This window comes from Marmota marmota, unplaced genomic scaffold (genome assembly GCF_001458135.2).
Source record: "Marmota marmota marmota unplaced genomic scaffold, marMar, whole genome shotgun sequence".
NCBI classification, from domain to species: domain Eukaryota; kingdom Metazoa; phylum Chordata; class Mammalia; order Rodentia; family Sciuridae; genus Marmota; species Marmota marmota.
In genome coordinates, this window is record NW_025999905.1 from 13,771,337 (window position 1) to 13,783,757 (window position 12,421).

Genomic DNA, 12,421 nt, shown 5'->3' on the forward strand with positions numbered 1-12,421 from the left:
CCCCCCCGCAAACCTGCAACAGTAATCTGTGCTCTGAGATAGACATGCAGCTCCCCGCAGGGACTACAGTTAATCCGCAAACACCCCTTGATGATTCACACTAGTGCAAGGGACCACCATCTTCAAAAATCACAGAGGGTACACATGCTGCTCAGCTGCTGTGGACCTCAGCTCTGCTGGAGCCTTCCTCTCACACTCATTTAGGGCTTCCCTTCATCCCTTTTGGAACTGGCTTCCACAGCACAGTAGGGGGAAAGCACATCAAAGGCAACAAAATTCAACTGGGAAAGAGGAAAGCCAGCAGCTGGAAGGATCCCCAAGTAATCCATTTACCTGATAATCTGCATGCTTACAAACACAAAGAGTGACACTTGGGAGGCCTGAGCCTTCCCAAGCACCCAAGGAGTTCAGTTTGGTTCTATTCTCTAGTTAAAAGCAACTCCAAGTAGAAGGTACAAAGAGGAAGGAAAAAGAGTTTTCATTGAAAATTAAGCCAGTTGCTCTAAATCTAAAATAGTTCATTACCACTTAAAAAAAAAATCACACAATAAAAAAATCTAAGAGTTAAATAATGTTGTGTATTTTTTTTTTCAAAGATACCTCATCTTGGGGCATGATACATATTTTTAAAAATTTCATTCTATTTTCTTCTGGAAATGATCTCAGACAAAAATGGTAACTTTAAACACAAAAGAATACTAATATTGTTTAAGTTTTGTAAGAAAAATTAAAGTAAAGGAAAAATAAATGCTTATTTAACTCAAGAAGGCGTCTAACGAAAAGAAGAAAAATGTTTAATTTTCTAATTGTTCTTTTGGAATGAGTGAATGTATTTTTCAGTAGAAAAAAAAGTGAAATTTGTTTTGCTGCCAATAAAAAGGTCTAGATAAACTCAGTAGAGCAGAAAATTGCATCTAAGCTAAGATGTAAGTGTGACACTTGACTGCATTAAACATTTTGGGAGAAGAAGCACTAATACACAGTACACAGCTATACTCTAATCTAATGAAGTTAAAGGGATACCATCAACTAATTTCTTATCACCTTAAAAGTATTTATTTTTTAAAAAATTTTTTCTTACAAAAATCAATTCCTTTCCCACAACCTTCTGCATTTTCTAGTGTCCCTTCTTGTATCTAAATGATTCTAAGTGCTATTTCTTACCTGCCACCCCTTTCCCTCCACTTGATGTTTTATTCTGCAAATAGAAAGCATGAGCCTGAATAAACTTATCTTAAAACTTAACAAATAAATCAACTGAGCTTTTAAATTGTTACTTCAGCATAGCAATCTCTCCTCATTTCAGCATTAACACAATCTTTTCAGTTGGAGTGGAATATTCTGTGCATCTATCTCTCGGTTACCCTTATATTCTTGCTTCACAGGGATTCCTGCTTCATATTAGATGAAGAACAAATGAGGGACGGCAGAAATGCACAGGAACTCACAGCAATTCTGCAGCTCTGGCTGTTCTGAGGAGGGAGCCAGCATTATTGCCAGTGGGGTAGCAGTGGGGAGAGGCAGGCCTGAGGATGGCGAGGCCAGGCCAGCCAGCTACACAATTCTGAAGCAACCCACTTTCAGAATCTCACTTATGGGTCCAATCACTGGGCCCTGACCCAGGGGAAGTTAGCTCTGAAGGGCAGAAGCTGGATGAAGGTATATTCCTACAAAATCCCTTCTAAGAATCAAAATATGGTCAAGAAAAATTCCCAAATCTTTCTTAGGGAAGCACACAGGTGAAGGTACAGATAGAATGTCAGGATTATAGGCCGAACCCAAGAGTTCCCTTTTATTTGTCCCCTTAGTTTGAAAAAGCGATCACTGAGATACCAGTAAATTTAAACGACAGGTTTCACAATGAATTATATGGTGCTCTAAAGAACAGAGTTCAGTGGTCTCCCTTTGGGCTGTCACTTTCCCAACTGAATTCCACTCCTTGAAAGCAGAAGGTACACTCTCCACCAATAATTATTTTTAATATTTACTTTTTAGTTGTGGTTGGACACAATACCTTTATTTATAAAATAAATATATTTTTATGCGGTGCTGAGGATCCAACCCAGGGCCTTGCAAATTCGAGGCAAGCGCTCTACCACTGAGCCACAACCTCAGACCTCCACCAATAATTTTCATCTATTATGTTGCTTTGATGAAAGGGATTTCTCACACAACCACCCAATATGGGCTGTATCTCCAAAATTCAGCTTGCAAACACACAGCACGACCAATCACCATTTGGGTCCTTTATGCCAGCCTTGTTCTTGTTTGAGTTAAATATATTGCAGACTTAAAGAAAATAACACCAGGCTTAGAAGAAAAGTAAAATTAAAACACAAAACAATGTCAAGCTTTGTTATTTAAGTGAAAATCTCTGACATCTGCTCAAGCACAATGAAGCAGTCTAGGTATCTCAAAAATATTTGAGTATTTGAAAAACGATCACAAGCAAACACAGGTATGAATCTCAAAATTCCTGTAAAGAAATAAACCGAGATTCCCTTTTTTGCCTTTTACAGTTAGAGTGATAAACTTCTGAAAGACGGAATTACATAGTACAAAAGGTAGAAAATAATTACCTTTAAGCAATAAGGGCATGAAAGGAATTTTTGGTGGCTTCATCTTTTTGAATGCATCTCTGTAGGCTTTGTGGTTTAGGGAAGGATCCTGCCGAACCAAGCAGATTACAGAGAGAAAGAAAAATCAATGGTGCTATAGAAACAATTCCAAATCTACTTTGATAAACAATTTGACCATGACTTAGATATAGGGCAATTCTTCCTGAGAATAAAGTAGATAAAGGTTTCCTAGGAGAATAAACTCACTAAATTAGGGCAGGAAATCTAAGCAATGGACGAAACTCAAGTTACTGGTTTACAATAATGGGAAATGACTGCAGAAGAGAGACACCTTTTGATTGCCCTATTATTTTCCTCAAATAGGTTCTTTAAGTACAGTTTCCTCTGCATAATTTCTATCATGAGGTAACCTCAAAGGTCTTTTGTTAAGTATGCTGCAAAAAAAAAAAAAAAAAAAACCAAAAAACTGCAGACAATGTGGAGAAAACATGAGAACACTGGTTTACTGTGCTATAAAAAAGAAAACTATAAACTTTGGATCTAAACCTAAGAACTAGTAAAAAGGAGAAAAGGCAAAAAATAAAAAATAATACAAAGACGTTAGTTGTTGCTAAATTTATACTGATGAATTTCGTAGGCTTTGAAATGGATTCGACTTAAAACCTGTCTTCAGAAAATTCACACTGAAAAGATTATTCTCAGCACCTTATACATGGAGAGGAAGAAGCAGAAACTGCCAGCTCACTTCATTCCTTAAAAAGCAAAGCTCCTATTTCATGTGTAAGCAAACTTGTTGAGGCTCCCTGACAGTGAAGTACAGAATAGACCACTGAAATCTAGAAGGCAATCTGACGCTAATGTTAATTTGAAGAATAAATCCCCTCCAGCCCAACTACTTACTGTTAAACTTTCAAGTTCAGAGAAAAGTTTCTTGAACTTCCCAGGGATTTTCTAAAAAACAAATACAAACAACAAAAGGTCACAGAAGTCAGTTATCGTGAGAGGCATTGGGAGTTTTCAGTAAGGCGGGCTTATGTGTGTCACATTTTTGAGCATAAATACCTCGGTCATCTGGCTCTCCCCTGATTGCTTCTCATTATGCAATTTTCATCATCTCCTTAATATGATGTTGCTTAGAAATGTTGCTAAAAATAGCTTAACATAACAGCCACAAGATTCAGGAATTTAGCTGGTTAGACATTCCACACACTGTTGATAATTTAATAAAAACTTAGATTTTGATTCCATAGTCTACCTTTGATGAATGTTCTCATCTTCTTAATAGTGTTGCTGAGTGGGAAATAATGATGTTGGCTGACATTTTTTATATAAATGATATAATTGTATTTTACTGCAGAGGGTGAGTTAGTGAAGGGCCATGAAAACCTACGTGACAAAGCTTGCATTTAATGGGTAGAATCACTGAATCCTCAGGCTCAACCACACTGACAAGGATGACAGAGAATGGGAACCTACACCATCCTTCCAAAGAAAAATTCAGGCCAAATGACAAAGGTCTGAAAGGTTGCAGCCCATCTTCAACATGAGGAAGTGAAAACCTGGATGCCTTTCATAGGGACCTAGTGACCTTCTGGGTTACAGAGCTCAAGCTTGCAGCCAGGCTCAGTGTGAATTCTGACTCTGCCTCTTTCCAGCTGTGTATTTTGGTGTGAGTCTGCAAGCTCTCTGATCTTAAGTTTCTTCAGTACACATACTGAATAAACTCATGAAATGAATACAGTCTGTGGCTGACACTTGACAAATTCCAGCTATTAACATTAACGATGTTCAAAAAGATGTTTGTGGATTTTCTGTTTCCAAACCAAGTGAAAAATAACGAGGCAAACTCTCATTATTAAATGATTCATAAATGTTGTTTTCAATTTGATAATTTTGAGTCTGAACTCAGTTTTTCCCAGCAAGCAGATAGTTTAATACATTTGAAAACTGCTCTCCTGCCTTTGCCTCCTAATGAATGGAGGACAAATTTAAAGATTAAAAAATGCAGACTTTTGCAACTGACTTTAACCTTTTTTCTGAGCTTTATGCCTTGGTCTACTGGATATTCCATATGAACATCCCAGTGACGTCTCAAAGCTAACGTGTCCAAAGTCAAACTGTTCTACTCCAGGGGTCTGGCCCATTGGCTGCTTTTGTAAATAAAGTCTTATTGAAACATCACCATAGCCTTCTATGTATGTGGCTGTTCTTACACTACAATGGCAGAGTTAAGTAGCTACAACAGCAACCATGTGGTCCTCAGAGCCGAAAATAAATTTACTATCTAGCTTTTTTCAAAAAAATTGCTGACCTCTGATTCAGTTCCTCAAACCTCTTTCTTTTATTACCTTTTTTTTTTTTTTTGGTACCAGGGATTGAACCCAGGGACACTTAACCACTGAGCCATATCCCCAGCCCCTCTTCTTTTTCTTTTGCCCTAGCCAGAGGTGCTCTACCACTGAGTGACATCCTCAGTCCTTTTTATTTTGAAATGAGATCTCACTAAGTTGCTCAAACTGCCTTGAACTTGCACTCCTCCTGCCTCAGCCTCCCTAGTAGCAATGATCACAGGTGTGGGCCAGGGTTTCTTGTTAGTCTTCTCAGCTACCCTGAGATGGAATGAGTTCCTTCACCTGCTCCTCTCTGGTCCAAGGAGGCTGATGCAGGGCTTCATTCATCATATGCACACTATATTCTAAGGTACCCATTTTCTATCATTCAGGGCACTGATACAGTGCCCTGCACACAATAGGCAGTCAATATGCAGACTGAATGTGAGCTATTTGAACATAATTGAATTATTTCTCTTCCCAATTTTTGCAAATCAAATTTTCTCTTGAGGCTTAATTCAAATTCTGCTCTCCACAGGCCCTTGACAGCCACTTGTTTTCCATCCTGACAGGTTGTGGCATTTGTTACCCATCTCCTGTAACCTTAGGATGTATGTGAATGTCTTGTTTGCTTAACTAGAGCAGGCAAGCCTTTCATTTCTTTTCTTTTGAACCCCTTTAAGGAGCACTGACCCTGACCCCTGGATCACAAAATACATTCCCCTAGAGATGGCCCACTGAACAAAAGGGAATCCATGGAGAGAAGGGTACAGTCGGCGACAGCAACTGCACCTGAGAGGCCACCACAACCAGCCATACACAGGCTAGAACCAGAACAGACGACGGGATGGTTACAGAGTGAAAAGGAAGAGGAAGGGCACACAGTGAGGTAGTGAGGCAGGGAAAGGAGGGAGAAGGAGAGGAAAGCAGAGGACAGAAGGAGTCCGGCCGTGAAGAGGCAGAGCCAGAGTCCTAGGTCTGTGTCTGGCTCTTTAGAGGATCCCCAAGTTTGGTCCTTCCCACGCTGTCCTCAGGGCCCATGTGACAGAACTTGAGTAGACTCCTCTATCTTCCAACCCCAAAAGCCTTCATCATTCAAAGAGGGAGGACAGTGAGCATTTGGGGGCCTCAAACTTATTACATTTTGTGGGCCTTCTTTTAAAATAACTTTACTTTGACAAATTTTACAAAGATATGTGCTGTGCATGTGAACACGATGCTGGAGACTTGCAGATGAGAGGCCTTGAAGGTCAAATTCATGAACATCACTGCAAACCCACTTCTGAGCACATGGCATCATGCAGGCCAGACTGTGACAGGACCAGCCAGCATGGCAGTGGCGCCCCCAGGAGGAAGGCTGATCATAGCTAAGGAATGTTCTACAGTTTTCATCACTTTCATAGATATTAGAGAACTGTTTTAAAGAATATTTGATGGAAATGCTCCCTACCACATTGACCCATTACTGTTCAGCATTTTTAGCCTACTAGTACTTATCACATTTAAACTGTTTAAATCAAATTAATTTATTTAGCAATATTAAGGATGGAACCCAGGGTCTTGAGCATGCTAGGCAAGCCATCTACCACTAAGCTACACGACCTACTCATAAATCAATTTATTTTAAATAAAGACTTTCTCTGGAATTTCTTTTTCTTTCTTTCATTTTTTTGCCCATGCCCAACCCCCCCCCCCTGCAATGGGACCCCAAGACTCACCTCCCAGGTCTGTGACAGTCGGCTGACAGAAGCAGTGTTAAGGCCCATCACAATGGCAAAGAAGGAATTCAGATTTCTCTGGGCTTTGCAGCTATGGAATAAAGGAAAGCAGAGTACACTTTGAGGAAATAATCTTTAAATGGGTGATCACAAAAGATAAAGCTGGAAAGACTCTTTCAGGCCAGAGTTCAGTCTCCCTGCCCTTCACTGCCCAGGGGAGGAGTGGGAACCCTCGGCTGTTCCTAAAGCAAAAGAAGTGATCCCGTGCTTTCGCTCTTCCTTTAAGAAAAGACCTATGCTCTTGACACCTCCTGACATTTCACAAGATCTTCTTTCCTTTAAAACCTATTTTGTATGCATTTATAACTTCAACAGAACAACCTTTAATTCACCTTTTTCTCTCCATGCCATATCCTTCTCTCTTGAATTGGTCTGCTATTCTCAATTTTTGACAGTCAAAAGCACGTCTCACCTCACAGGCCTATGTTTTCCTCATCCCACCCTACTTAGACACATTTTCTTTGCTACCAACAAAATGACTACTATATTATGTATGTGTTTAAAATACAGCATCTATCCTGGGGTTTCTTTCTCACCTTTCTCATTAAAAAAATAAAAAAATAAAATGACAGCTAAGATCATGTTGTGCCCCAGGCACTCTATAAGGTTATCCATTCTGCATAATATCAATCACCAGAGGCCAATGTGGTCAATATCCCACTAATTTTCAAAGTCAGGAGAGAGGGCTTGGACTTCAGACCAGAATGAGCAACCTGTGGATTCCAGACACTTCTTTATCTGGAGAGCATTTGAACACAACTTCTCTGAAGTAAGGCTTTAAGAGTAACAAACTGTTCTGCCTCAATAACTAAACATCAATGTGTTTAGCAGTGAGCCAGGCACTCAACAGGTACCTAGCAATGCTAGTTTAGTTTCCTTCAGATGCCATCTCTTCCATCATATCTCCAACAACATCTCAAAGGGAATTTTGGGACAGGGTCTACAATTCTGCTTTTCTAGGTAAACATCATGTTATATTAGGTACTAGAGGCACTTCACTACCATCATCAATAGCTACATTCATCAAGAACATATGCATGATTTATTTTTCAGCTAGTGTTGGCCTTTAAGTTATTTTTAGTTCCTCCCTGACAACTTTTTACCAGCAAAAGCTAGGAAGTCTTTAAAGGTTCTTGAGGTTCCCTCAAAGCTATTTATAAATATCCAGAGGCACAAGGAGTAAATAAGAATGTATAGTTTATAACCAGGGAAATGGTTTGGGCTGTTAAAGTTTGGGCTGTTAGAGAAGAGGCAGAGGCTGCTGCCTAGTAAATCAGACACTGTCCCAGTCCAGCTACACCCGAGTTCCAAGAGGTTCTATTCCCATGAGCAGTTGAACTGGGAAAGTACTGCTGCCTCCACACCCAGTGTCAAAGATACTTGGGTGGCACACGTCATCAGGCACCTCACTGTGGAGCCTTGGCTGGCAGGGCCTATCCCTCTGAGTCCTGCCAGTTTTAGGCTGTCAGCTGTCTCTGGTAGGTATGAGGCAACTGGGCCTCATTTCAGTTGACCCCTTTACCTGGTTCCTTGTCAGCTTTCCCCTGGTGGACCTGGCTTGGTATATTCCATTAATATGAGAATGGCTGCTGTCTTAGGCCTCAGTTCAGTTACTCCACCTCTCCTTGGTCATTAATTCACTCATTGTACTCCTTCTTCCTCCTCAGACCCCTGGAAAGCTCACACCAGCCAGAACAAACAAGAGCTAGCTCCACCTCCTAACTTGATGTTTTGAAATACCCAACCCTGTGCTGAGGCTCTGGTCAGAAGGAATGTTCCATCCCTCTGCCAGAAGCACCTTGCTGGTGGTCTCTCTCACTTCTGGTCATTCCATATATCATCTCCTCTGGGCAGCAGGCTCTTAACATTAGAGTATGTATCCATTCATTTTTTATATTCTGTCCATATCCGATTGCCTCGCATACAGTGAGCTCTTTACACAGCATTTCCCAAAGTTGAAACAAGAACTTTTGGGGAAATAGTTTTATTATTTTTATGATAAAAAGTTTATTATTCCTCTTTTTTCAGCATCATTTATCATATAAAATCTTAAATATAATTCTCATCTTTTTATCTGTTAGCTCCCTACAAATATTTTTCATAGCCCATAAGGTTTTTTCTTTATAGTCAAACATAAAACAACAACAACAAAACACAAGCTAACTGATGCCTGTACCTGTTTAAAAAATAGAACTGAATTAATGTAAATACAATTTATGCAGAAGACAAATTTTACAGTGCAAATATCAGCTACTATTCCAGTCTGGAATCCTGTTACCATGGGTCATTCATTCCAGGAAAAGAACAGACTGACACTAAACATTCCAGCCCAGCAAACACTCCTTTGTCTCTGTGAGGAAATAAAATCCACTCAATCCACAGAGGTGGGGGATGGGGATGCTGAGGAGGGAAACATGAATATGTAAATAGGATGCCTTCGGCAGAGAAAACACTTCATGATTGTGGAAATTACTGTTTTCCCTTGGTTGTTCCTACTAGTGTGATTATAAGGAATTTAACTTTATGTTTCTGTTGGCATTCCATCCCATGGGCCAGGACAGAGACCAGTACCATAAATAATTCAGGAGCATGGAGCTATATGGAGAAGATATGAATATATTTCTTTTCCCTGAGGATAGATATAATCTTATACTAGGAATGGAGCTGGGTGGTATCATTTTACTCCTTGGAACATTGATGTCCTATTTCTCCATGTAATAGCCATTTATAAGAAAGCTTTTTACCTAAAAGAGACTCATCTTTAGGAATCTTACAGTCCATTTTAGAATATACAGGCTGAATTTAAAAAAAAAAAAGCACTTGGCATAAAAGCAGTCTTAAGATTCAACCTGTTATCTTCCCTTACATCCCAGTCACAGCAGTCCTTGGTCAGGTGCTTCCATGATCTCTTGCCTTGGTAAACACAAGCTCCTCCTTCTGGGGTCTTTTCACCTATGGTACAGTTTTTGAATGGCAATTCTGATCACATCATTCTGCCTCCTTAATTCAGATGAAAGTCAGGATCCTTCATGGTTTGGTAACATTTTCCTTTGCAGATAAATCTCTAACAGCTTCCTTACAAACATCCCTCTATATTCCCCAGATTTGTGGAGGTGGCCTTCCCTGGCCAGACTGTGCTTCTGTCTCCAGTGAGGCTGCTCCACGGAGAGAATGCTCTTTAGACTTTTTACCTATCAAATTCCACCCAGAATGCAAATATGTCCTCAGACACTACTTCCTTCACTAGTGTTTCCTGATTCCGATTCCACACCCTGAATATGAGCTTTCCCTTCCCTGAAGTCCCTTACAGAATCAGACCTCATCCCAGGACATTCCCCAACCCTATTCTGCACAGCAGCTGGTTGAGCTATAGGAGTATCCCAGATGACGGCAAGCTGCTTGAAGGCAAGATTGGGCAGACTCAGTCTGATTGCCCCAACCTACCTTGTATAGAGCTATACATATGATTGATATGTTTCTTGAATATACTGCATTGACAGGCACAGTCAGCCCTCCCTGTCTATGCGTTCAAGATGTGTGGATTCAACCAGTTGCAGTTCATGTACTATGTAGTTAGGACCATGATGGTGTGTTTGTACTGAACATGTGTAGGCTTTTTTTTTTTTTTGTCAAGAGTTCCTAAACAGTTCAGGATAACAGCTATTTAAATAGTATTCATAATGCATTAGGTATTATAATCTAGAGAGGGTTTAAAGTATATCGATGGATGTATGCAGGCTACATGCAAATGCTATTCCATTTTATATAAGGAATCTGGGCATCCTCTGATTTTGGTATCCTGAGGGGGATCCTGGAACCAATCCCCTGACGACACAGAGATGACTGTACTTGAAAATTGTGTGACATACAAACTATTTTGGAAGACAAAGAAGAAATAAAGTGGGAAGCCTAGGAGGCAAAAGTAACTGGGGAAGATTTTGATCTGCACTGTTTCTATTGGGAAGCTGCCCAAAGAACATTCTTAGGAAGGATAACAATCTTGTACTTTTTAAAAAAAATAAATTTATTTATTTATTTTAATTATGTATATATGATAGCAGAATGCTATCTGAATATGCTAACTGAATCCAATCTTGTATTTTAAGAGACAAATTATTAAAATTTCATTCAACCAACACTTACTGAGTCACAGCTGTGTACCATATTCTATGCCAGGCACAATCACTGAATAGAATTGGTTCCTGTCCTAACAGAGTCCAGTGAAAGAATTAAAAGGGTAAAAAGTATGCGTGTGCTGAGGGGAGTTAGTGGATCTGGCATCTGATTTTATTCTTTTAATTTATTTACTTTTTAAAAAGTTTTGGGACCTGCATCTGAAAGTCATCTGGAAGGAAGTAACATTTGACCAAGGTCTTGAAGAAAAGCAGCAACTTGCTGAGTGTTAGTGGCCATTCTTGGCAGAGCCAATACCACGTGGCCAGACTTGGAAGTTACTGTGCATGACAGACATATTCAGAGTATAGGCTGCACCTAGGGGGTGAGGCTCAGGGGGAAGGTAGGGCAGCTGGTGAAGGGCTTTCTAACAAAAGAGTTTGCAAAAGTTTATACTATAGGCATCAAAAAACAATGAGCAGGATCCTCTCAGAATGCACCTGATTTTCAAGAATTCTCACTCACATCATCTTCTCCCATTTGCTGAGTCTACTGTAGTTAAGCCAGCGACACTGTAAGACTGGGTTCTGTTTATTAGTTCTGAGCATGGAACATGGTGCTTCAGTCTGTTATTTGGACATTTACTTTAAGATATAAATATTTTTAAATGCAAAACTTAAATACTCAAGAACATTTGGTCATTTACCCTGATATTATGCTTTTATCTCCCAAACCATCTCATTATCACAAGGGGAAAAACCAAACCAAACCAAAGAAAACAAAAAACAAACTAAAAAACAAAACTGAAGTACTTTCTCAAGGAGATAATGGAAATAGCACTTTCACCACCAGCAACTTACTGAGCTGCAATTTTGATGAATTTTTTCACCAGCTGCACTCGCTTGCACAGCTGGCTGCAGAGCAGAATCTCTGTGGCCACCCAGAGCTGGACTTCATTGCATCTCTGGAGCAGAAGGCTGAGGTTCACAGTGTGCTCCCCACTTCCCTGTCTGCTGAATGTGAAGTAGATAAGCTCTTGCTGAAAGAAAATGTACCCATGCCAGGGATTATTTTTAGCACAACATAAAGCAGATAGAACATTTAGTTCATTTTTAAGAGCTGCTTCAGGTAGCCACACCATATCATTCATATGTTTACAGAAAACAGAACAAATAATAGGATATTAAATTCAGAGTGATTGAGCTTTAGTTTTAGAGATGCCTCATTCAATAATGCTCACCTAGAATCCTCATATAATTTTTCTGACTTTAAGGAAGATATCTTTATATGATAAAAATAAAAATATTCTAAAGTTATAATCACAGGTCAAATGGAATCCCTAAACTTCTCAAACTTGTTATGTAGAAAACTCAAGTGAAAACACAAACACTACTAGTGTTTGTTAAGGTGCACATCAGACTTCAAATCAGTTATCAATTTTAATGTGAGTTAGGACCACCTGGGAGACTTTGAGAGCTAATCAGCCTGTCCCTGATTTCTGACTTAGTAGACTCTGGACAGGCTGAAAATGCACAACTCTATCTAGTTCCCTAGTGGTTCTGGAGATGGTGGCCTGGGGACCTGCTCTTTGAGAACCACTGATAATGAGATGTTGCCAAAA

The 12,421-nt window shown here is 39.7% G+C and overlaps 1 protein-coding gene across 1 annotated transcript in view; it reads right to left on the reverse strand.

Annotated features, from left to right (window-relative positions):
* Rapgef5 (Rap guanine nucleotide exchange factor 5) overlaps positions 1-12,421 on the reverse strand; it is a 236,419-nt gene that overhangs the window by 14,283 nt on the left and 209,715 nt on the right. The window contains 4 exon segments of the mRNA XM_015498139.2: positions 2,580-2,667; positions 3,480-3,530; positions 6,628-6,718; positions 11,661-11,839. Coding sequence (XP_015353625.2) covers positions 2,580-2,667; positions 3,480-3,530; positions 6,628-6,718; positions 11,661-11,839 — 409 coding nt within the window.